This window comes from Grampus griseus (assembly GCF_964374135.1).
Source record: "Grampus griseus genome assembly, chromosome: 12".
Classification (NCBI taxonomy): domain Eukaryota; kingdom Metazoa; phylum Chordata; class Mammalia; order Artiodactyla; family Delphinidae; genus Grampus; species Grampus griseus.
In genome coordinates this window covers 76778650-76805585 of record NC_139006.1, presented here as the reverse complement: position 1 = coordinate 76805585, position 26936 = coordinate 76778650, and the positions used below count along the sequence as shown (strand labels likewise).

The window sequence follows — 26936 nt, the reverse complement described above, 5'->3', positions numbered from 1 at the left end:
GGACTGCCGAGATAAGAGAAATATTTGGAAACTCCAAAATGGAGGTGGTATAGAGGAGAGAGGAGTTCTTCTGGGTGCATCCGGTGGCCATTTGTCAAGGGTTGGTACCAGCTGGAAGATGGTGGCATTGAGTACAGATGTTAGGCCCCCTCGTTCTGGTCCCCGTCTGCATGAGTTCACATCCAGCCATTGGCTTTCATTAACTCTGTGACCTTGAGCCGATTATATATCTAGTCTGTGTCTCTCAGTGTCCTTATTTATGAGATGAGATTGTGGTTTTCCTCCTCATCTGTTTGTTTTGATGATTGAATGAGATAATACAGCTACAACTGGTTTAATGGTGAACTAGACCTGGCAGGTGCTAGGAACGTGCAGCTTAATTCTTTCTTTCCAATGCCTTCAAGCCCACTCTGCTGGGCGAGACTGGGCTTGAAGGTATCCTCACCATCCCCTAGACCAAACCCCCTAAACTGGAGGCCCTAGACTAACACTTCTCCAGTCACTGTCTTGTATTAATACACACAATTTCAGAAGTGAAAAAGCCACCAGAATTCTTCTAGATCAGAACCCCAATCTGTCTTTTGATTAAAAGCTTCTCCATCCATCACAGCTGGGGTCCGGTTTGGGTGCACTAACCACAGAGGAAAGGAAGCAGGGGGGGGCTTGACCATCACTTACCTACCTGGCTCTTCTGCCCCTCCCTACAGCACCTGACTCGTGGGGGCGAAGGAAGGAGGGAGAGGTAAGGAAGTAAGGACCTAACTTGACAGGTGAAGACGTAATCCAGGATCTCGCAGGAGAAGTGTCCGATAGTAACTTTCTCTCACAGGGTGCTCTGCTGGGCTCTTATAGACCCCACACCTTCCCTGGGCCAACCGTCTGAGCAAAGTCTCGAAATAATCAAGCCTGGCTACCTCCACATCTCACTGTAACTGACAGCAAGCAGGCTCCACTCCCCCTGGAGACCTTTGCCCTTGCTCTGACTCAGGGATCCCTCCAGCCAGCATCTGTGCTTTAGGTAGAGTCCCAGGTTTCTGAACCTCGGTGCTATCGGCTCGTTCGAGTGCCATTTGCTATGGGGCTCCGTTCTGGGTATTGTAGGGTGTTTAGCAGCATTCCCGGGTCTATCCACTAGATGCCAGCAGCACCCCTCCCTCTAGCTGGGACAACAAAAATGTTCTCGGACATTGCCGAATAACCTCTAGGGGGCAGAATTGCTCCTGGTTGAAAACCACTGGCTGGGACTATCCCAGGCAAGAGTTAAGTCCAAATTTCAGCGCTCTGAAAAATTCCAGGAGACACCTTAAGTTCCCTGAACGCTTACTTGGTTTAAAGCGGCACTAATCTCTCCTCTCCTCGAAACACTCGCTAAGCTTTTGCACAGTCATCCCACACCTTCTATTTCACAGCCTCGAGAAGGGGAATAACGAGCCAACAGTGGTAAAACCTGGCTTCGGCCACCCCCAGAAATCCCACACAAATGGTCTTTTCTTTTTAGAATGTGCAGGCATTTGTCACTTTTTGTGCTCAACATTTATTGCGGGGGGGGGGGGAACAATCTATCTGAGCACTCTGCAGAGACAGGGAAAGGGCTGTGTTGAATATTAGGTTCACAGATACCATAATTGATTTAAAACAAATGTACATGACATTGACCAAAAAAAAAAAAAAGTACTTAATAAGAAAAGAAAACATTTTAGGCATATACAGCTTAACTTGATAAAATTACATTTTGAGGTAGGGCCCAAAGTGGGAAAGGCTGGAGAAAAGTTCCATGGCCTCCTACAAGGCCTCTGCTTTCATGATACACTTTTATGTCACTGGGAGTCATTCTACCACTTCCCTGGTCCTTCCCTCCCCAGGATGAAAGGGGCTGGAAGGAGGAAGCAAGAGCCGGTGGGCAGGAAGGAAGACCAGGAAATAGGGGCAGTCATTATTCTTATTCCTTTTTATTCGACATCAATCCCCGTCCCCAAAGCATTTTGTCAATGGAGGGCTTGGTTCTATTTCAAACTGGTGAACCTAACTTCATGGAAAAAAGCAAGTCATGTAATTCAATAATATTTTATTGTCAACAGCATAAAAGGAATTCAATATTGAACCTTTGGAGTAAGAAGAAAGTTGAACCTATTTACAACAAAGCCAGAGGAGAAAGAGGGGGGTGCTGTCACCAGATCCCAATCTTCCACGCCGTCCTGTTTCTGTAGTGAATTAACACGTGAACTGGTGACATAAATAACTTCTCAGAAACATCTTTAAAAACTGCAATTGTTGTAGGTTCCCAGCTAGCTGTCTACAGTAACGAAACCCATAGGCTTTGGAAAAATACAAGTCACAGCAGTGCGAGCATATCAATAGCTTTAGTCACGTTTCCTAGCAGCGTGAAGTTCCTCCCCCTTTCCCACTATCACAGTACACAGAGAGACGAGTCCCTTCAACACTCGTAAAATTCTTTTATTGTCTGCTGTGAAAGTCCCTGTGCATTTAAGCCCCGGTGGTCAGACATCCACCAGCCTGTGAGTCAGTTAGAATTCCCTGCCGGTGGTCTCTCACCAACCCAACAACCAGGTAGGGGTTCTAGCAACAGTGAAAGTGAATCCTTAATAAGATCTGAGCTTCCCCTTGAGGTGCTGTCCTTTGGTTACTACAGGTCCAACACTCCAAAATTTCAAAAAGTTCTGAAAAGAAAGTTTTTTCATAAGTAGGTGGCACACTGATTGGGCAGCAAAACCTGATACTTATGGGCTACCTGGAGTCTTTATTTTGTGCGGACAGTCTACATTTTGTGGCAGAAATATTAAGGTGTTGATATATAGGGTTCTGCTCCAGCCTCTATCAATGGAGATCCGTAACATACAGTATGTGCCACACATTATCTTTCTAAAATCTCCAAAAATCAGAATTTGAAGGAAATATTTGTCCCACAGGGTTTAATGTAAGGCGTTGTGGACATACAGTAGCCTGAACGTATGTCCAAGTTTCATTGGCTCCAGGAAAGTTTTGCAAAGCCCATGTACCAGTTTCTTCAGTCTTTCAGGGAAAAGCAAATGTCTAGAACATTCTGTATCCCAGTGATGGAAGGCTAAGCTTTGGTAATAAAATCCTCTCCAGATCCCCCTTATAGGAATTTTCTTTGTGAAAGACTGTATTCCTGCCAAAAACTCTAGATAGTTTGACAAATGATGAATACATATTTTTTCTCTAAGGTGATTCCTTTTCATTAAAAGTATTGTCTTTTAACGGGGTGGGAGGGAAAGAACAACAACAACAAAAAAAATTGGAAGAAAGGCCTATTAGTGTGAATATGAGCAGCTTCCTGATCCAGCAATATTAACAATTTATTGTATTTAGAAAATGATTCTCGGTTGCAGGGTTTACAGAGAAGTCGGGTGGGACTTAACCTGGGCTCTGCCACTTAAGGAGAACAGAACTTGCCAAAGAAAATGATGTTTCGAGTTTTGTTGTGCCTGATGATGTAAATAAAGGGGTGGTCGGCATTGAATTCATCCTTGTGTTGCAGGATTCGTGATCCTGGCACCTCTATGGAATCCCCGCCTTCTTCAGTTATTTCTAAGCACACTCTGTGAATGACATTTGAGAGGGCCACTCCCTTGGTCTCTGACATTCCAGAGAAATCAGATGCATTCTCATTAAAGATGTTTTTCAGCCCTAGGTTTTCCAGACTAGCCTTGGGATCAATCATCTTTTCCATCTTAAATTTTGGAATGGAGACTTTGACTTTAGCATTGGCCATGGCACTGGGATTGGTCCACTGCAATAGCGTCTCTGAGTTGAGTTGTTTTTCAACCTGAAGGACAAAAAGGAGAGGAAATTGTTTTTCTTTATTTCCAATTGTAAAAGATCCTCCTTGATTAAAAACATAAAATGTCACGGTGAGCCCTATTTGGAAGCAGTACAGATGGTTCATCAAAGATGGAATCAGCCCTGCAGTTTTGGTGTGTGACTAGGTTCTCTTAAAAATGGTCCACCCACACAGAGCTACCATATGACCCAACAATCCCACTCCTAGGCATATATCCAGAGAAAACCATAAGTCAAAAAAGATACATGCACCCCAATGTTCATAGCAGCACTATTTGCAATAGCCAGAACATGGAAGCAACCTAAATGTCCATCAGTAGAAGACTGGATAAAGAAGATGTGGTACATATATACAACAGAATATTACTCAGCCATAAAAAGGAATGAAATAATGCCACTTGCAGCAACATGGATGGACGTGGAGATTGACATACTGAGTAAAGTAAGTCAGACAGAGAAAGATAAATATCATATGGTATCACTTATATGTGGCATCTAAAAAAAATGTACAAATGAACTTATTTACAAAACAGAAATAGAGTCACAGATGTAGAAAACAAACTTACGGTTGCCAAGGGGGAAAGCAGGGAATCAGGGAGAGGGATAAATTGGGAGATTGGGATCGACATACACACACTACTATATATATAATAGATAACTAATAAGAACCTACTGTATAGCACAGGGAACTCTACTCAATACTCTGTAATGACCTATATGGGAAAAGAATCTAAAAAAGAGTGGGTATATCTATATGTATAACTGATTCAATTTGTTGTACAGCAGAAGTGAACAAAACATTGTAAATCAACTATACTCCAATAAAAATTAATTAAAAATAAAAATGGTCTACCCAGCTACCTAGCATTGTTCTCCTCCACTCACTCCACGACAATGGTCCCTTTGTTCTGAAATTTATGAGGGCATTTCTTTTAACTATAGAATAGCTCTATAGAAATGAATGCATGGATTATGATGTTGCATGGATAATAGTGAAATAAATGTAAAACTAGAAAAGTTTTTATGCATAATATTTATTGAATGCTTATCTTGATTTCTCTACTAGGAAATCTAGAATATTCGTGCCCTAGACATGGTATCAAACTTCATAACTCAAATTAAAGCTAAAGTTACTCTTTTCAAAATGAGAATTTGAACTGTCTAGGATCATCCTTTTAGATCATAGGTGAAGAATGCATCTATTTCAGTTGGCTATTTTTAAAATGAGAGATATGCAATGACTCATAAAATGATTTAGACATAAAATTCTTCACTGAGCAAATCTTAAATTGCTCCTTGCCCTTCCAGCCTCCCCACTGGCTAGAGGAGAAATACATGTGCAACAGAGAATGATGCTACCTTGACTATTACTACATGGGGCAATTCTGCACTGAAGTTACTCATGTGAAACCTATAAAAATCAGGGAGATGACAAGGTTACAAGCTGGTCATGAGTTTTTTTAATGGCAGAGGGAACCATTGGATTCTCTTGCTAAGTTCTGATAAGTATTTTTTCATGGACACTGTTTTATTTAAGACAAATTATTAAGACCAAAAGATTGTCATAGGTAACTAGAATTTTTGAGCCAAAAAGTATAGTCTCTTGGCCATTTACTACCTGAGAGTGAGAAGACAAGAGAAAATTCATCCATAAATCAAAAGTCATTAAGAAGAAAAAATAACCTTTTTCCTCCATTGTATGGGTCAAATTGTGTCTGCCCCCGCTCCCCGTCAAAATTCATGTATTGAAGTCCTAACCCACAGTGCCTTGGAATATGACTTCATTTGGAAATAGCGTCCTTGTAGGTGTAATTAATTAAGGTGAGATCATTAGGCCCTAACCCAATATGACTGGTGTCCTTTTAATAAGAAAGGAAATTCCGGACACAGATACAGACACACTCACACAGGGAGATGCCTGGGAAGATGAAGGTAGAGACTGAAGTGATGTGTCTACAACCAAGGAAAGCCAAAGATTGCCAGCAGATCTCCAGAAGCGAGGATGGACAGATTCTCCCTCACAGCCCGCTGAAGAAACCAACCTGCAGATACCTTGATCTTGGACTTTTAGCTTCCAAAACTGTGAGACATTAAATTTCTGTTGTTTAAACCACCCACTTTGTGATACTTTGTTATGGCAGCCCTAGCAAACTGAGACGACCTGTATCCTTGAATATACCTTCTGAGACTCAAAAGATCATCTTCTTTCGTTCTGTACTTTAACAACAACAACAAAAAAAAATGGTGTGAGGGTATTTTAAGGAAGTAAAGTGTGAGACAGCTGAATAACGGCTGCAAGAAAAAAATGAGACTAAGGCGTGAAGTGCAGTAAAAAAGAGAGAGATGAGTGAACAGAAGAATGAAGATGGGAATTATGATTCAGTTAATAAAGTGATGGATAAAACATAGAATCAAAGTAGCAGGTAGGATGGGGACCAATTTAGACTGTCCCCTGGAAAGTCAGGGAGTAACTGAGGTGTGACCGGAAATAAAGCAGGTGAATCCCGGGCTGGTCAAAGAACCCCTCCTTCTTCCTGGTGGAGGGTGGAGGCCCAGGTGGAGGGGAGCCAGGAAGCCCGGAGGGCAGGGCTGAGGGAGAACAACGGGTCTCGGGGCTGCAGGGGGCTGACAGAGCAGAGGGGAAGCTAGAAAGTCATTCCCAGGCAGGTGAAACCTCCACTGTCAGTTAAACCTTGTGTCTCTACCTGGATAAAAGCATAATAAAACCTTGTATACGTGTGTGCATTAAAAGAACTTTTCAGAAACGCATAGAACATGCAACACAAAGCGCAAGCCCCAAAGTCCACTGTGGACTTGAGTGAATGTGTCAATTGTGACACACGCACCACACTCACGCAAGATGCTACCAGGGGCTCTACGCTGGAGTTAAGAACACAGATTCCAACTTCCTGGGCTCACCTTCCGATTCTACATACCACCCACGAGTTCGTGACCCTGGGCCAGCTACCCACCCTCTGTGCCTCCGGCCCCTCGGTGGTAAACGTGAGTAGGGTAACATTATAGTTTCTCACTCCTGGGACTGCGGTGAGAATTAGATGAGCCAGTGCGCATGGGCAACTTACAGCTCCTGGCACGTTATAAGTACCAAATAAATATTAACTGTTCTAACATTGAGGAGAAAGGCCCCCAAAGAACCGTGAAACCCTTAGAGACCATTGAGCAAGTGAATCGTGAAGGCAAGGCTGCCGCAGCCCCACAAGCACCGCCCAAGCATCTCCTTGGCTCCGCTGCGCCTGCGGGCTGGACGCCCGCCTCCCTCCTCACCTGTTCCAGGCCCGTGGACCCGTGCTCCATATCCTTGGGGAGTAGGACGAGCATGCTGAGGTGCTTGTTTTGAAAGGGAAGCTCTATGAGCTTACAGTTGATACCGTCGACGTGGCCCATACAGAACGTGGCCTCCACGTTCATCATTTGCACTGGTTTGGTGTCCGTCTAAAAAAGGAGAAGAAATTTGCTCTGCTTGTTCTTCTCACACACGCCCACACACCCCTCTATACACACACAGCTATACACACACATACTCATAAATTCGTTCCTGATATAGTTTCACATCATTATGGCTTAAAGAGGCAGGCAGGTAATCTACACCATCAGAGACTGTCCCGTCAAGAGTTTACGACTTCCTTTGAAAAGTTATCCATGTGCTTTGTAATTACAGGATCTATCCATAATATAATACTGTATTTGCATATACAAAACATTAAAAATAAGACAGGATGACTGGAAATACAGGCAAATTTTAACTTAGCCTTTATAGATGCCTGTAATTACAAGATCTTTAAACCATTCCTGGTAGAGCTCACTTGAAAGTAAATTCCAGTGCAAACCCACCACATGTCCATTTATGTAGCTTTTCCTTATACAATGCCTAATATGGAAAAGTTAACGTATAGCAGAACAAAACTATGCTGTTTTGTTCTCCGTCTGCCTTCGGTTTTAGTCACCCCGCCCTCGGTCCCCTCTTCCTGCTCTGATCTGATTAGAGAGAATAACCTTGGTTTTAGTCTCAAATGTGACATAAACATACGCTGTGACCTTCAGCACGTCACTTAACCTCTCTGGGCCTCAGTTTCCTTGTCAGTGGAATGAGGGAATTGGAAATTTCAGATTGATGGTTCCCTCTGGAGAGGAAGCAGGGAGATGGAGGGGTGGTGGGGCTACACAGGACAGTGCAATTCTTGCTATATTTTTTCTTTAAAATATCTGAAATAAGGTAAAATATAAAGATTTTACAAAGGTGGTTGTTGGTACATTGGTGTTTGTTATACTATTCTCTATAATTTTCTGTATGCTTGCAATATTTCATGATTTTAAAAATTAAGAATGATAACAAACAAAATTATCTCTAAGTCTCTTCCAGCTCCTATCACTCAGGCCTTTCTCTCCAGGCAGCATCCCAGGACTTTTCTTCTCCTCTGTGTCCCCATTAATATCTGACCTTGTATCTCTGCTACAGAGGTGACTCATTTTCTGAAGAAAAATTAATTCATACTAAGGAGTAAAAGACTGATAGTAATTTAGTGCAATTTATTGTCTTGGTTTATACCTCCCATGGGATATTTGCCTGTTAACCGAAACTCTTTGGAGGGAAATTTCAAACATTGTATCAGGTCTGCAGGAATAATATTACAGTAAAGCTTTTACGTGGGATCTTCGAATGGTAATAGTGTTACCCAACACTATTTTCAAGCAAAGCTAGACTTATTTTATTTTTTGTACATACCTCTATTTTAACACTTGTCACAATGTTAGAAAATGTATGTATGTGACACCCCCACCCCAACTAGACTACAGTCAAAGCAGAAACCATGTCTTATTATCTTGGTATGTCCCAGCACATAGTAATTGCTCAGTAAATATTTGGTTGATAAATAATTGAAGACTTTGACTCTATGTATAACCAGAAACAAAATTATGATTTTAAAATAAACATACTACTTTTGAAATTAACTGGTAATTCTTCCACGTATTTCCCTCAAAGAAGTATAGATTTGTCTAAAAATCTCCATCAGGTTAGAGTACTAATAGTTTCTGAATTCACAGAAGCTGTGACCACCAAAAACGGTCATCTATTTCATTTATCAGCACTGACTATGGATACAATAATCCCATTTTCTAAGACATAATTTAAGATGTATCTTCTGAAAACAGGACTAAGTAACGACCATCCCAGAAAATATCCAATACAGTGTGTGTGTGTGTTTGTGGGTGTGGGTGTGTGTGCATGCACGTGAGTGTGTGTGTCCACCTTTGTCAGGATAGGTACTGTACTAAACTTTTTTTTTTTAATTTATTTTATTTTTGGCCACGTTAGGTCTTTGTTGCTGTGAGCAGGCTTTCTCTAGTTGCAGCGAGCGGGGTCTACTCCTCATTGCGGTGTGTGGGCTTCTCACTGCGGTGGCTTCTCTTGTTGCAGAGCACGGGCTCTAGGCACACGGGCTTCAGTAGTTGTGGCTCGCACGCTCTAGAGCGCAGGCTCAGTAGTTGTGGAGCACAGGCTTAGTTGCTCCGCGGCATGTGGGATCTTCCCAGACCAGGGTTCGAACCCGTGTCCCCTGCATTGGCAGGCGGATTCGTAACCACTGAGCCACCAGGGAAGCCCTGTACTAAACTTTTAATAATATAACTTCATCAATTTAGTCTAACCCTTAAAAGAGACACCAAAGGACATGAGAAAAGATTTAGTAACATCACCCCAAAAGTTCAGGAGCTGACAAAAGCAATTCAAAGGAAACAAAGGAAAAGTAATAGCGTCTGCATTCAAAAGCAGGACATATCCCCACGCAGCCTTGAATAGTGTTTTATTTTTTGTTTGGTGAACCGCTGAGAGATCAATGGCATTTAAAATCCTTATTAATTCTCTTCTAGAGTCTGAGTCTCCAGGACGTGATATGACCTAGCTTTATGATTTAACAACAAGAATAAAGGAATTGCACACATTCTTCCTACCTTTATAAAAGACACCCATTAACATTTTCTTAAATGTAAAAGCCACAAATCTGAGGGTGGTCAGCACAAAAGTCTATGGTGAGCTCACTCACTGTTACCTGGTTCTGATGATGTTCTGGGCTGGCCCTGCAGCCGGTATGAGAAGCACCATGTTTCAGGTTTCACTTAAACATTCTCAAGGCCCCTTTGCCAGCCCTTCCCAGGGAGGAGAGCCAACCCTAACCACTCTGGAGGGGACACTCCGTGTGAGGGTCACTGGGGCCAACACTTGGTCCCCGCTCACAGCAGAGGCTAGGTACAGTCAAGTTCAACTTTAGCTCCAAATAAAAGGCAACGCTAAGAAAGTCAAAAAGCCATGTTTAAAACTCAGGGAACCATATGTGAAAAATACAGAGTCTAAAGAAGTAATTGTTTGGTGCCTGGTCAGAGCCCTGTGTGCAGGGTCAGTCTGGGCCCTGGCAGGCAGTAATGAGAAGACCACTGTAATCTGAGAAGCCAAATGGAGGAACAGCAAGTAGAGGGGGACCTGGCTCCCTCCCTAGGACCACGGAGGTTTCGAGTAGGTAAGGAGCACACTCAGTGATGATCGTCCTCTCCCAGGGAAAACGGCCCATGCATCTTGCACAGGAACCCATGGCGGTCCCAAAAGCCAAAAAGGTTTTGTTTGCTATTGGCTATTTAATCAAACTGATCCTTACAGATCGGTCATTCATTCAACGAACATTTGCTGAGCACCTACTAATGTGTCAGGGACTGGGCCAGGAATTATAGAAACTGAGATGGGCAAAACATTATCCCTGCCCTTAAAAGTCCATGCACTAGTAAGAGATCCAGATAAGTAAATAAATAATTCGATTTCAGTGTGGAAAACACAGCTGGAGCAGGGGATTTGGGAGGGGAGGGTGTGGACTATGAATGCAAATGCTGTGAGTACAAATAAAAAGTCATGGAAACCAGTCCAGTTAATTCAGGTATAGACTGTATCTTGAAGGGCTTTTCTTCTTGGGTTCTAGCACTAAGAAAGTACAATGATAATATTTGGCAAAAACAAAAGTGATTAATGCTAAGTACTCTAGGTGCTGGGAGAGACCTGAAAATTAGAATTGATGCGTAAGAGTTACAGGGTAAATAAGCTTCCTTCCGAGATTGTGCTGACTGACACACAGTTCTGAGTCTGCATTCTTGACACAAGCCAGATCTCATCAAATGAGACCAAACCACACCATCATATAGATACCTGGGGTATCCTAGGTCCTCTAACGAAATGGGTCAGTTTTCCAGTCTCAGTGCTTCGGTTTCATTTATAGAGGAGGCACTTTACCTATTTATATGAATTGTTTTTGGCATGGGATACGGCTTCATTATTCACTCAGTAGTATTCATGAGACTTCCCTGCGATACAGGTTTCTATTGTAATTCTTCCCCATAATGAGTCCCAGCACTGCAGACGAGTAAGCTATGCTTTTTCCTTCACAGCCAATGAGTACCTCAAAGCATCTTTTATTTATTTATTTTGCGGTACGCGGGCCTCTCACTGTTGTGGCCTCTCCCGTTGCGGAGCACAGGCTCCGGACGCGCAGGCTCAGTGGCCATAGCTCACGGGCCCAGCCGCTCCGCGGCATGTGGGATCTTCCCGGACCGGGGCACGAACCCGTGTCCCCTGCATCGGCAGGCGGACTCTCAACCAGTGCGCCACCAGGGAAGCCCTCTCAAAGCATCTTTTAAATTAAAATATCAGAACCATTTACTTCACTATTAACAGGTGAGAAATGAGATCACAGAGGAGCTCATTAACCTGGAACGAGATTCCCAAATGGTCAATGTTTCGTGATGATCCAACGGCCTCTAATGTTGGGATTTGGTTTGTTTCTTTTCTTTTCCTTTCTTACTAATGGCCCCAAACATCTGTAGTTATTTTCCGGTTGGTGACTTAGCTTTACCCACTGTGTTAGAAGCTCTATAAACTCTCACTCAGATCAGACCCTGAGGACATTCTGGAAAAAGGGTGAGCGTCTCTCTCTTATGGTTCTTTTTCTACACTTAAACAGCCCCTGCCCCTCCCCGCTGTTGTCTAAGGAAAAGCCCACTGCCTCCTGTGCCTTAATTTTCCTCATTGGAGTGAATTCCTAGGGTCCCTTGTGTTGCTGTAATTTTTCAGATCTATACTTGGGATCCTTTGACTGCAACACGCAGCCCACATACCTTATTGATTCTGAAAGGACATTCTTTGGTTTCTGATTCAGGAAATTTCTTCATCCACTTCCCAACAAAGTAGGCAGCATTAACCACAAGGATTTGCGTCTGGTCTGTTACACTGTTGTCAGCTAAAATGTTCTCAAAGCGGCCTGCAAACAATGGTAGGAAACCAGAAAATTGCACGGGGTTATGCTTGCAAAGCACCCCTGATGTCCCCATGTGAATCCACTGACTGGGCATTTAACCCTGGCTAGAGCCGCGCCACGTACGGCCTGGTAGCCCAGACCATCTCATTTAAGAAGGACCCCTTTTTCTCCTTGCAACTTGCCTCAACCAGACTTTCCAAAGAGACCTGGGGAGGAGAGTGAGGGGGAGAAGGGAGGGGGGAAAAGACGCAAGAGGAGCAAGAAGAAATGCACAAGCTACCACTGTGGAGTGCCCATTCCGTCCGAGGCAATGTGCTAGCCATGCACAGGCACGGTATCGTGCATTGCTCCCCACTTTACAGACGAGGAAGCTGAGACTCCATGTTAAGTCCCTCACCCAAGATGATGCACGAGCAAGGGTGAATTCAGAATTCAAAGCCAGGTCTTTGTGACTCCAGAGCCTGTGCTCGGGAAGGAAAATGCAAGAAAGCTTACTTTCCACCGGGCCCTGTGCTCCGAACGGTCACGTGTCTTATCTCACTTCCCTATGATGATCCTGTAGGGCAAAGGTCATTATCCCCATCTCACAGTTGAGGACTGAGACTCAGAGAGGCCAAGTGGCTTTCCTGGTTCCCTCAGCGGCCAAGCACGTCTGAAGCCAGGTCAGTGCTCCCCGCTTTGCCCCGCAGCTCACCGCCCCCTCCCCAAATCACACTGCTTTGTTTGCATCCTGGTCAGCTGTAATTACCACCATAAGCTCCATAACAATTGTAATGACCATAGTGTCAAATCCCCAACAGCCAAAACAGGTGGTGATAAGCCCTTAATAAAATGAAGTCCTCGCCTTTGAAGAGCGTTGACTTTTTGGCTAAGGATATTTCATTTACCTAATCTCTCAGATCTTCACACCACTGCTCAGGCCCACTTCCTGGGCCTGTGACTAGGTGTGAAGGGCCCTTCACTGTTTCATGCTCTGCTGTCGCCATCTTAAAATTCTTAATGTGGTTTTTAATATAAAGGGCCCTGTGTTTTCATTTTGCACTGGGACCCACAAACGATGTAACCTGTCCTGCCAGCGCTATATGATGGGTCGAATATGTAATAGCATCATGGAAGAAGTGGGGAGCTAGTAAGTACTGGTTAACTTCAACCTCGAGCTTCTGGTTTCAAATTCAGAGAAGTCTTTTCACTAAACTACGTTCTCCAGTAAAAAACTCAAATTTATGAAGATTTTTAAACAGAGTGCCTTGGAGAGAAAATGCAATTCGTTAACAATTTTAAAAGCAAAACTGGGGGGCTTCCCCAGCAGTCCAGTGGTTAAGACTCCGAGCTTCCACTGCAGGGGGCACAGGTTCAATCCCTGGTCAGGGAAATAAGATCCCGCATGCCATGTAGGCGGCCAAAAAAAAAATTTAAAAAAAAGCAAAACCGTCACACAGCAATTTAAATGGGAGCTGCCTTTCACATATACATTTTAAAATTGCCTACCCTGGTATTAGTTAGACCAGATTTTTCTTTACATATGAAGCCAAAGAAAATTCATTTGTCCCAATAGCTACCTCCCTATACAAAAACTGTACAAATATGTCCCCTGGGAAGGGGGATGTCAACACTGATTTGCACCCAAGCTCATCTTAGCTCCAATTCCTTTCTAGCAAGGAGCACAACTCACAGAGAATTTTAATGGAGGGAGGAGTCAGGAAAGGGAGAGGCCTGAGGGAAGCGGGAGCAAGAGGCAGGACCAGGTGGAAGCTGCAGAAGAGACCCCGGGCCCCGGGGCTATCAGAGGGCCAAGGGTAAGAAGGGTTGTGAGACCTGGGACAAGTTTCCACCATGGTTTGTTTTGTTCTGTTTTTTCTACATGTGTATTTGATTATCTAAGACCTTTTGTCTTTTTTTCCTTGACAAATTTGTAGAATTTTTGAGCCAAAAGTGGCCTCGGGGATCATCAAGTTATAGTCCAAGCCCTTCACTTCCAGATTGAAAAACCAGCCTTGGAACTGGCCCAGAGCCTTACTTTGTTGGGGGCACGTCCAAGCCTGCAGAAGGGCATGTGGCAGCCCGTTTTAGCAGACTAAACCTGAAGTACTCAGAATTTCTGCCAACCGATGATATCCAGAAATCCAAGTGGTTGAAATGGCTCGATGGACAAGAATTTAGCTTGTATACCGAAAACATTCAAGGAATCCTCCAGATGTTCAATCTTATGCTTAGCAGATTCACGAGACGATATGGTCTGTTTACTTAGCGATTTATAGCAGAATAAGTAAAGGATACTTGCCATCTGTGAGTTCCTTAACTGAGTTGTTGATCTGACCTTTTGTTTCTTCCAATTTATCTTTGAAATCAACAGTCTCCATTTCATTTGCATAGGGTCTCTTGGTAGAGCTGATGAACTCCTGAAAAACATCCAGTTCATAAAATCACGAAGTCCTTAAAGTCTGTAGTTAAACCATTATGTTGGTACACAATTCTAGCACAAGGACTTTTAAATCTCTATTACGATGGATACTCCTTCAAAATCTGTAACACTATATAAATTGAAACCTTATGTAAAAATCAATGAATTTTCTTTGTATTCTTTCATTTGTTCAATTCTAAGACAATATCAATTGTTAAATGCCTCCATCAATCTAGCATCAGTTTGGGGGGAGAAAAGAAACATTATGCTACATGCACACAACAATTATAATATGAATTCCAATTTCAGAAACATTAAAATGTACATACAGGTAAAATGTAAATTTATATATGTATGTCTTAGAATGGAAGAAATGTACAGAAAAGAGAACTCTATGAGAAGAAAAATCTTATCCACACTGAAATAAGTAAATATTCTAAAGATGCTTGCTACTCAAAGTGTGGTCCAAGAACCAAGACCTGCAGCATCACCTGGGACCTTGTTAAAATGCAGAATGTCAAGCCCCACCCCAGAATCAGAACCTGAATTTTTAACGAGATTCCCAGGTGATTCATCTGCATGTTAAAGTTTGAAACACAGTGCTGTAAGGAACAGAGCAGTTCTTCTCATTTTAATGCTTGTTAAAAATGCAAAACCCGGGACTTCCCTGGTGGCACAGTGGTTAAGAATCTGCCTGCCAATGCGGGGGACACGGGTTCAAGCCCTGGTCCAGGAAGATCACACATGCCTCGGAGCAAATAAGCCTGTAAGCCACAACTACTGAGCTTGTGCTCAAGAGCCCGCGAGCCACAACTACTGAGCCTGCATGCCACAACTGCTGAAGCCCGCGTTCCACAACAATAGAAGCCACCACAATGAGAAGCCCGCGCACCGCAACAAAGAGTAGCCCCCGCTCGCCGCAACTAGAGAAAGCCCGTGCGCAGCAACGAAGACCCAACGCAACCAAAAGAAATACATTTAATAAATAAATTTAAAAAAAAAGAAAAGGCATAAAAAAAAAAACGGAAAACCCTAAATCCAGTCCCTGGTGATCTTGATTCTAGTGAACCAAGGCCAGGAATTTGCACTTCTAACACCCAGGTAGTTCTGATACAGGTGGCCCTCCTCAGACCACACTTGTTTGTACTGTTACTAGTAAAATTATAGATGATATACAACCAACAGGAACAACGGAATCAGCCTTTTAAAAAATTCCTTGCAACTCTCGGTTTGAAATAATTCAAAATGTTGAGTGGAAGGTCAACCAAACTAAACACAGCTTATTAAATGTCACGTCACTTCACTTCCTAAGCACAGGACTCCTTGGATTTTTTTCAGAACAACTACAGGCTTGCCCAATTTGATTCTGTTCATTGCAACCCAACCTTGGGACTGAGTGTTACCATTTACTGACAGAGCTAAGAACATTCCAGAGACTCAGCAAGATGAAGGGCCTCCACTATCTTCACTGCCAGCAAAAAAAATGCGTTAAGCATCACTAAGGACCACCTAGGGAGTTTTAAAATTCTTTCCATGCCCAGGCCCCAACCCACATCTCAGTATTTCTTTAATTCCCCAGGTGATTGTTGGAAGAAGAATGGCTGTGTATATGTACCTTTAAGCAGTAAGAATAAACTCACAACAACATCTAATGACCTATGTCCTCAAAAGATCCCCACCAGGAAAACAAATACCTATTGCAGAAAGTAGTAAAACTATGGCAAAATATTTAACTGGTAGTCTACCTTTTAGATTTCGAAAGCTTGAAATTCTGACCATCCAAACACAAACTGAATCAAGTTGATGTTACTACAGTAGAGAATGACCACTATGCAGCCGAGGATGTTGGCTATGTGTTTCAAATACATATTTTTTAAAGCATTATGATATACTTTGGATCAAATTTAAGAATATATCTGTGTTCTTTATATGCTTCCTTCAAGAAATAGCTGAAATTACCACCTCTACCTTGTATAGATACCCACCTGAACAGCCTCATAAAACAAACAAAACCAGTTTATGACCGATGAAAACTTTTTTTTTTTTTTTTGCGGTACATGGGCCTCTCACTGCTGTGGCCTCTCCTGTTGCGGAGCACAGGCTCCGGACGCGCAGGCTCAGCGGCCATGGCTCACGGGCCCAGCCGCTCTGCGGCATGTGGGATCTTCCTGCACCGGGGCACGAACCCGTGTCCCCTGCATCGGCAGGCAGACTCTCAACCACTGCACCACCAGGGAAGCCCGATGAAAACTTTTAATTCATACCGTTATGATTTTTCTCACTGATTTTGAGAAACATCAGGAGAACATTGTGTGCATGAAAAAATAAGGTAAAGAACTTAAAATGTTGTCCCAGGCTCTATGCCCTGCTGTTTAAGAACAAAGATGTTTAAATCACGAGCTGTCTTGCATCTATAGAGACACATTTATTAGAGAGTAATAATCCCATTCTCCATTTCTCTCAGTGAGGAAGCTAAGAGGAAGGGTGGGATCTGTGGGTGTTTTAGAGGGAAAAGGAAACTCACAGCTTCTTTATATTTTAAGTTAAAATATGTGACTGCAATTGATTCCCTCTAGATTCAACCTCTCCATTAGGACTAATTTATTTTAAATAAATCGTAAATGAGCATCCTAGGAAGGATTTTCACTGACAAAAAGTTGTTGGTCTAACCATGAGAACGTGTCACCCCTGATAAACAGTTGAATCTTGCTAATTGCTCTGAACCACTTACCGTGGAAAGATTCAGAGATGTGTCTACGTAGAGCCGTTTGATTAGTTTCAGGGAATAAAAGGAACTAAGTTTGTTGACATCCGATGTTACTGTTTGAAATCCAAAGTGCACGTCTTTGACATTTTCAAAATGAAGGACCTGCGAAGAGAAAAAAATCTATTATCTGTGAAGCACTGCCTCTTCCCGCTGCGGCGGACACATGGTCATATGAGGTCAACCTCCTCCGGTTGGTCCTGAGTATCTCCTGGCTCTGTTTTTCCCAGAAGCAAGGCTTCTCAACCTTAGCACTGTTGACAGTTCAGACTGGATAATTCTATGTTCTGGGACCGGCGGGGGAGGGCGCTGTCCTGGGCATCACTGACCTACTAGGTGTCAGTAGCACTCCTTCTTCCATTTGTGACAACAAAAATGTATCCAGACATTGTCCAATGTCCGGGAGAGGGGTGAGGGAGGGGAGGGGCAAATTGTCCCCAGTTGAGAAACATTGCTATAAAGATACACTTCTCTTGATTTAACTATAAGGAAATTTCGCCCTTTCTTCAAAGTGATGCCTCCATGCTCTTTTCCAAACTTGGAAAAGAAGGAAGCTGGGTTATAATCTCTATCCAATTTTGAGATAAGAAGAGAGAAATTAATACCGAGAGACAATCATTAGGCAGGTATCAGATTCCAGGATAGAGGTGTCCTTAGCCAGAGCCCATCCAGTCCTTTTAGTTGCTCTAACAAGCGCCAAATGGGCTGATATGTCATTTATGGTAGGCAGCTACCATGCCATCGATGGGCTACAGTTAGGTAGCCTTTGAATCCCACCCTGTACCTACTAGAAATGTCATCTTGCCCAACTCTTCAGAACTGTACTTTCCCCTCTGTAAAATGAACTGAGAACACCTACTCTTCTGACGTGCTATGAGGATTACAGATATTATATGTTAAGACACCTAAAATATCGTATGGATTCAAAATGTTAATAAGTATTCTTATAGTAATATTCTAAGCCACTTAAAACTAGGATGCTATCTTCCATAAGACCTAAATCCCTTTATTTTTTTCCTAACTTTTCTTTTGTTTCAACCAATAGCTCAGCATCTCCTCTGCTCCATGGTGCCCAAAACATGATGTCAGGATAAGGTGATTTTCTCCTAACTCATAAGAACCATGCCCTGATGCCACACCTCAGGTGATCACTAAATGGGCACATTGCACCAACGAGTCACACAGCCTCCGTATTGCAGGGTCAAACTGGCTGGTCCGAGGCTGTACGTAACCCTCATGCCTAATGACAGGCAAAAAGACCAGAAAATTAAAGAACCCAAGTAACCACTGTGGGGAAACAATTGCATGTACTGAAAAGACCTTTATTACTATTACTGAGGAACAGACCCACTACCAGGAAGTCCTCTTTTCTATTTCTTCTCTAATGGGAGATGAGAAATGAGGAATGAGAGATGGGGTAGGGATTGTGGGGTGGAGTTGAAAGAGGAGGACGGACGAAAAGGTACAGCTCCTCTTCCCACAAAGGAAGTTTCCTTTTCAAGTTCCACTCAGTTTCAAGCGTAAATTTGCCATCCTGACACAAATAACATTTTGTGGGTCATATTTTCTGGGGATTTATAGATAAAAGATGTTCCCTTTTTAAATGCTTATGAGCTCATGAAAAGAGAGATTCTGTTGAACTAGAATGATCAATGGAAGAATAATAACGGAACGGAATTAGAAGGGTTTTCACTTATTATCTAAAGGTAAATGGCAAGGATTGGGGGGTAGGGGGTAAGAGGCTGAGCTGCTCGAAAAGGGAAGGAGGTCAAAAGGTACAAAGTTCCAGTTATAAAATAAGTCATGGGGATATAATGTACAGCATAGTGACTATAATTAATAATCCTGTATATTTGAAAGTTGCTACGAGAGTAGATCTTAAAAGTTCTCATCATTAAAAAAAATGTTTTTTGTAACTGTGTATGGTGACAGACATTAAGTAGACTTACTGTGGTGATCATTTTGCAAAATATACAAATATTGATCATTATACTGTACACCTGAAACTAATATAATGTTACATGTCAATTATACCTCAATTTTTTTAAATAATAAAAGTAAATAAGGACTTAAAATGTAACAGTATAGAAAATCATCTCATTTGAAGGTCTAAGAACTTTACAGAGATACTCAGCTATAACCAAAAGGAAATTCTTAAAAGTTTTTTATTTATATGTGTACACACATATATATGCATACTCCTATATATGTGTGCATGCGTGTGTGTGTGTGTGTGTGTGCGTGTGTAAAACATCACCTTAGTCCATTCTTCTCAAATGGGATATTCAAATCCCAGGGAGTATTCTAAAACATAGGTAAGCACAACCCATCTTCTTATTTATCCACGTTACTTAAAGGTAGATAATTTCAAACATTATTTCTGTATTGAAATAAACATGGATATATTCTATCTATCCAATAGGGTAGAATATATTATAGAGCAGAATATAGTTCAGGCTGCATTTTAATATAAAGGATGATGCTGTAAATAAATTTTGTGCGTAAGACAGGAGGGTGTAGATTTACACTCTTTCTGGTCAGGATATCTGCAGTGGAACATTTAACAAACATCATCCTGCCTGATGCTTACAATATAACGGGTAGAAAGACGTCAGGTGACTCGCCAAAGGCCACTTGTTAGCGGAAAACTCGTGATTGCCTAGCAGATCCCTGCGTTCTCCACAACAACATAGTGCCTGTTCTAAACATGGGTTGCAGGACACATACATGAGCTTTCACATTTAAAAACAGATTAAGAGAGTGCTGGAAATGTCAAAACTCTCATTCCTGAGCAGTTCCGACCACAGAGCCTCATTCCTTTTTCCCCAGGCACCACCTGTGTGTTCTTAAAACTCTGCTTCCACTCAAAGCAGAAACAAGGCGTGGGGCTTACCCGTCCAATTTCGTTTGCTGTGTCACCTCTGGCACCCACTTGAGCAAGTGACAGAGAGGTGGAGAGACAGATTGGAGAGAAGAGGACATTGCCCGCTGGCTCCTTTTCACACAGTTGTTTGAACAGGTCAACGGCAAAAGCCGAATTTGCCAGTCTCAGGGCATCCATGGTGGGCCTAGAACAAAGAACAAGAGTGAGGTTATTTCTAAATCACCTTTAAAGTGTTCTCAGCTGCATTTCGCCAACGCAATAAGAATTCTACTCAAACAAAGTCGTGGTCTTGGGTAGAAGAGAGGAAGGAAGGAACTTCCAGTAAATGCAAATTTAAAAGCCAGGGGTAAAGAAACTCCTGCACAAACGTCCTAAAATCTGAGCACCCAACATATGAGGTCCTCTGTGTACAGCTCTGCCCGGAATCTCCAAATTCGAGCCCACTTGGCTACGATGGCCTCTGCACATGGTCGGAACAATGGACAGCACTGATCAAAATCAGTTGGTTTTATTTATCCATATTGTTTCCATTAGGATTTAGGTTAAAGCATACAAAATTGGGTTTTTTGTAGATCAAAACTAGTCAAATCACAGCAGTTTTGTGTGATTCAAGTTAATATTTCATAAGTGTTATGGGCTGCATTGTGCCCCCCCACCACCCCACCCAAAAGGTAGGTTGAAGTCCCACCTCTGGGTAACTGTAAATGTGACCTTCTTTGGAAATAAGATCTTTGCAGATTGAATCAAGTAGAGGTCATCAGGGTGGCCCTAACCCAATAAGACTGGTGTCCATTTAAGAACAGGGGAAAAGACACAAAGACAGACGTGCAGAGGGAAGATGACATGAGACACAAGGGAGAACACCCTACGGCGACAGAGGTAGAGATTATTGGAGCAATGCTTCTACAAGCCAAGCACACCGAGGTTCACTGGCAACACCAGAAGCAGGAGAAAGGCACAGAACAGATTCTCCCCTGGGGCTTGCCGAGAGAGCAAGGGCCTGACAGCACCTTAATTTCGGAATTCTGGTCTCCAGAACTGTGGGAATATAAATCTCCACTGTTTTAAGCCACGCAATCTGTGGTCCTTTGTTGCAGCAGCCCTACAAAATTAATAAAGTAAGTAATGCCTTAGTAGGGCACCCGGCACAGAGCAATATTTAATAAACAATAGCTATGATTGCTTTTGTTGTTAGTACATTATCTACTATGCGGAAGACACTACGAAAAGTATTATAAGGATCACCTGAGTACCCCCTCCCTTCCTCTGAGTTTTCCATCTCTTGGGGCAGATATGTATAAGCGGAATGCCATGCCATGTGAACAGTGGAACAAGTAACATGGGAGTTAAAGGAAAGAGAGGGCAGCTTCATCTAAAACTGCGGAGCCAGGTGAAGTGGAAATGGCAGCAGCGAGCCTCTGGTCTTGACTGAGAACTCTCGCTCTCATTACCCCTAGAAGACATGACACTGAAGGTCATCAGGCAGGATATGCTCCCCGGTGTCAGACAAAGTGTCACCACTCAAGACAGAGGGCTTCCCTCAATCGGGACTCAAGGATGTGTTAAAGTCAAATGCGTGAATAGGATCTCAATTTCGCACCTTATACCTGAACAGAAATTCAAAATGCAAAGACGTGAGAATAAGATCAAGGAATGGGCCCTTGATCTTCAAACAGTTCTTTGGAATTCTCCCTTTTATGGGACATGTGGCTTGTGTGTAGGATGGAATCAAAAAGATTATACTATATCTTGGAATCTGTAAAAACAAGCTCATTAGCAAAAAAAAAAAAAAAAAAGTTTTGTTGACCTGTTCGTGGTCACTGGTCATCTCCAGTGACTGCTTCCTCCTTGGTCCAAAAAGTACAGCTAAGTGAACTCAGTGTTCTCATTATGCACCTACAGTAAGGGAACCTGAAGTCAGGGCAGGCATCTTACATTTCTTCAAGGCCTACTACCTTATGCTCTCTCATCTGGGGAGAGGTGGGGGCCATGAGATGAGAGTGAGCTCTCAGGGGAAGCAGACGAGCATGAGGAACACAGAGGGCAATGAGGCAGAAACAGAAGCATGTGTCCACCACAGGGAAATTAAAAGAAACTTCCTAAAACGTTTGGGGAATCCCAAACAGACTTTCAGGACAAGAAGTCTGGCTTTCTCCGGCAGCAAGTTTAACACTGATAATGCTGAGTTCATCTATGACTAAAATTCAACAGGAGTTATTTCTCTACCAAATAGAAAAGCCTAAATGAGGTATTTCTTCACCAGATAGAGAAACCTGTACCCAAACCCCTGCGAACTTCTCAAAGCTTCAACAACTCAAGGCCTAACCACACCAATGATAGTATGAAAACATACCAATTATGTTTTATCAAGCCCAAGTAGTTCTTCCCAGCCCATATTTCCAACCACCCAGGAGGAGAAATTAGAATAATTTTGCATCATTTATAACAAACTTTGAAGTTTGATGTCTTTTGTGTTTTCAAGGCCTTGGAGTAATCTGCTGAGGGAGTTTGACAGCAGACACCAAAAAGTGGATCCCAGAAGTGGATCAAAGTGTAAGGAAATGCCATTTTGTTCCGCTGAAGTATTATTCGTTCATTCATTATAACATTTTGCAATCTGTTTCATCTAAATGGCTCTATGTGAATACAAGATCATGGTGGCTTTAAGTACAGTTAATTATACAATATAATTAACACTTTGTTGCAATTCAAGGCTTAGATTCAGTCCCTGTTGGAGAATGTAAATCAGGGCACACCCAACATCTGAGGTGTCTATGGGGGCAAATGATCACCAACTAAGTAATCAATCAAATACTGCCTGGTAAATCTAATCAGTTGCTTGGTGATTAGTGGCAAGTGACCTAAAAACACTGTAAAGCTGATTTGGTCTGAGATAGTTCAAGGGATGATTTTGGCCACAGCCAATTGCCACCTCACTGTGGTGCAAGATGAAGCATTTAAACAAATCTCACCAACTTTAGCAATACACACCCAGGAAAATGGGTCAGGTTCCTATGCAGACCATTTTGCACGAGCAAATGCTATAAAAATTATGGGTACAAGAGTAGAGATTAGCAATTCCTGCGTAGTAAATTTCATATCTAATGACCTGTTCAGGGTGTTAAAATCGCTGCAGATTCTTTTCATTGTATTATTCCATTGTTACAGAGATAACTTCTTTCATTTTCATGAAAACCTTCTAATGATTAGAACAAGTAAGGAGAATTTAATTTACAGCATCAACATAGAAAACACCACATCTTTTATTGATTTAAATGTTTAAAAGCCACTTTTTTTTTTTTTTTTTTTTGCGGTACGCGGGCCTCTCACTGTTGTGGCCTCTCCCGATGCAGAGCACAGGCTCCGGACGCGCAGGCTCAGCGGCCATGGCTCACGGGCCCAGCCGCTCCGCGGCATGTGGGATCTTCCCAGACCGGGGCACGAACCCGAGTCCCCTGCATAGGCAGGCGGACTCTCAACCACTGCGCCACCAGGGAAGCCCTAAAAGCCACTTTTAATCAGGGAAACGTGAAATGAAAGTTTAAGTAGTAATAAACAACAAAGAAATGCAACAAACAACAAGAAGTTGTAAAAGTTTAATTGTAAAGTTGCCTGTTTTGTTTTTATGGTTTGCAATACATCCTAAAGCCATACACCTTTAAAGGGGGACAAGACCTTGGATGGATTTAGTCTGGCCCCACCTCTTCAGTTTACAGATGTGGAAAGGGAGGCACACAGAGACGTAGTGATTCTCCCAGGCCATCCACGCGGGGAGTGAGAGTGGTCAAACCAGACCTGGCACTCACTCTTCTATGTTCCAGCCTGGTAGTTCCTGACCACACCTATCACCTTCCTTCTTGGTAATTGTGTCTTTGCTGACATTTGTTCTCTCAGGAGTCTTTATAGAGTTCCAAAAATCCTAAGGGTCCTGGATTACCCCTTTAGAGATACAAAGATACCTTACATGTTTTCTTCTTCTTTTTTCTTACATGTTTTCTTTTTTTTAAATCAACACAAAACTTTTTTTTTCCTGATTTTCCAACTGGCAGAAACTCATGTTCTCTTTCCACTCTTTGTGTTGCCAACTATCAATCTTATATTGCTTTAATTTAATAAGTATTAACTGAGTACCTAATAATGCATGTCAGGCACCTGATCTAGACATTAACAAATCAAAAGGGAACATAGCACGGTTCCCGCCTCCGAGGAGCTGTCACCTAGTGGCATGATATGTGCTGTAGGTGTGATGGGTGTTTTGATGGGGGCATAAGTTATCATGCAGCCCTTAGGGGAGACAGCGCACTTATAGCAGAAATCTCAGTGAGCTCTCCTCAGAGACAGTGACATCAAATAAGTCGCACTACGGGCGCATCCTAAAGAATAAGGAGGAGTTAGCCATGCAAAACTGAGTGCCAGAGAGAACTGCTAGTTCAGAGACAGCAGGCAGACCCCAGATGAATGCAGACATGTGCACTGGGGTGGGTGGAGGCGTAGGGAGGTCAATTCTCTCGACTCACAGGTGCTCACTGGTCCCTGCATCAAGATTTCTAACAGTTTTAATGCATCCAAGCCAATATTCCCCAAACTTTTCATCTGTAGACCATTTGGTGGAAACAATCGTTAGGCAATACCTTTGCCTATTACCACAACTACAATGCAATGTCTAAACACACAGTCTGTGCTGTTCACTTTCTCACCTCACAAGGAAAAATGTCAGAGGCAGATTAAGACAATAGGAGATCCTGCAGCTTCTGCCGTGTGAAAGAATAGCATGAGGATTAATGAGGTGATGAAATGAGTAAGTGTACATGAAAAGTGCTTTTTCAGCGGGAAAGGACAATGTGGCTCTTAGTAATAAGGTCAACTGCTTATTTTCCAATGGCAGGGGAGCCTCTGCTTTGCTCAGATATTCTGAGCCATCATACCTGCTCCCATCTGGTTAGAAGCCTGATCTTGACCGCTGAGCCATCCCACCGCTGCCTAAAACAGTAAATCAGGGCCAGACTCACCACGCCAGGACGACCAAGATCGCTGAGACTTCGTACCTTCAAAGTCAACCCACAACCCAGAGGGACTGAAGTGACAGAATTCAGGTGCTAAGAAGCAAAGATGTAAACCCACTGACTCACACGGAGAATCCTTTCTTCAGACAAGCTTCCATCTCTCCACCTACCCAGGAACCCATCAAACACCTGCGTATATGGGTGGGGACTGAGGTTTTGACGCACCCAATTCTATTCAAAACCTCTTCGGTAATGTAGGGGTGACGAAGCTGTTAAGAAAATTCATGGTGACCTGGAAAAGTCCAGGAGCCGTGAGTGTGAAGCCTTGGATTCCGCTTCATCCTGCCCCATGTAAGCCAGGGACCTTTGGACGCCACTTCTCCTCCGTGAGCCTCCCCCCATCTCCCACAAAATGGGGGGTGGGGGAGGTGGGAGCCGAAGGATGTGGAAGACCCCTCAGCCCTGGGAATCTGAGCCTCATCTGATCACGAGCCTGCAGATCAGCCTGGCCTGGTAAATTGCTCTTAGGTGTGACACGCTTAAAGAAAGCCATCAAAACTGTAGCTTCTATGAGGAAGAAACTATGGGCCAACCTATTCGAAAAGTCGTCCAGGAACACACATTTGAAATCTGTAATTTGCTTCAAGTATCCTGAAGCCTAGGAATAGGGAGGGAGAACACTTCCTGCCTGGAAGAACGCAGTTGCAAGTAAATGGACACCCACTGGATGCTTTACAATGCCAAAAAGAACAGCAGTTCCGCAGACTGAACCTCAGCCCACAGTGCCAACAAGAAGGCGAGCCGGACACTCCTGTGCGTCTCCACTTTCTTCAGGTTTGGGGCACCACACCCTTTCCGAAACTAGCACCGCAAAACTCATTCTGAGTTCCAAGGTAGGGCTGGAAACGTCCTCGGAAATAATTTCTCCTCTGCGAGTCACTGTTGGGCCCTCCCAACACCAAAACCTCCCGGCCACGCTGTTTCTTCATGCTCTTACCTTGTACTTTTAAGTAATTTTGCTCCCTACACGGCATGCCTGGTTCCCAAAGGACTGGGCGCTGGAAATGCTGCCCATGTAGGGGGTGATAGCCGTACTGAAGCTGACAGCCTACTCTTGAAAATAAGCCATTCTGTCCACTGTGTTCACCATCTCAAAGAACTATTTTCTTTTAAGACTTGCCAGAAAGAGAGAAATCACCACCTTGCTACCTGCACTTTGCTTACCTGAAGTTACAGCGATCGCACGGCCAGGGAAAAGGAAAACCAGACGCGGTAGGACCTTGATGTGGGGCAGAAGCACGCTGCTTGCTCACTTGAATGCCGACCGGGGCCACGCCCACTGTGACCACGCCCAGCCTGCCCTCCCTCCGTCCCGCCCACTTCTGCCCTGGCCCTTAGGCAGCTTGTCCGTGATTGAGCAAAATGATTCACGCTGAAGTTGCTGTTGTCTGCACAGCTTCTAAAGGCCTGCAACATGCTCAGGCAGGACAGGGCTGTCGGCGGATCGTGCCTTAGGCTGAATACACGCATACATACAGAAGGGCAACCCTAGTAGCCCACTTGGGACCGGAAGGTGAAATATTATATAAAATAGAAGGAATATGTGATGGTTGTAATAATTCATACTTCTCAAGTATGGTGGTGCCGCAGAAAGCACCCTCACGTCCATGGCTCATTCTGCTAGATGCCAAAGAGGTAGCTAGCTACCTATTAAACAGAAAGGTGATCACAAAAGAAAGTAAAGAATATA

At 43.2% G+C, this 26936-nt stretch overlaps 1 protein-coding gene across 1 annotated transcript; it reads right to left on the bottom strand.

The window, feature by feature from the left end:
* Nucleotides 1–3385: 3385 nt before the first annotated feature.
* SERPINB5 (serpin family B member 5) lies at nucleotides 3386–26452 on the bottom strand. The gene is made up of 7 exons (XM_082668334.1): nucleotides 26411–26452; nucleotides 20193–20367; nucleotides 17267–17404; nucleotides 14416–14533; nucleotides 11995–12137; nucleotides 7108–7275; nucleotides 3386–3808 (listed from the first exon to the last, which is right to left on the bottom strand). Exons 2-7 carry the CDS (start codon nucleotides 20358–20360, stop codon nucleotides 3416–3418), a joined length of 1128 nt encoding a protein of 375 aa, XP_082524460.1. The 5' UTR covers nucleotides 20361–20367; nucleotides 26411–26452; the 3' UTR covers nucleotides 3386–3415.
* Nucleotides 26453–26936: the final 484 nt, after the last annotated feature.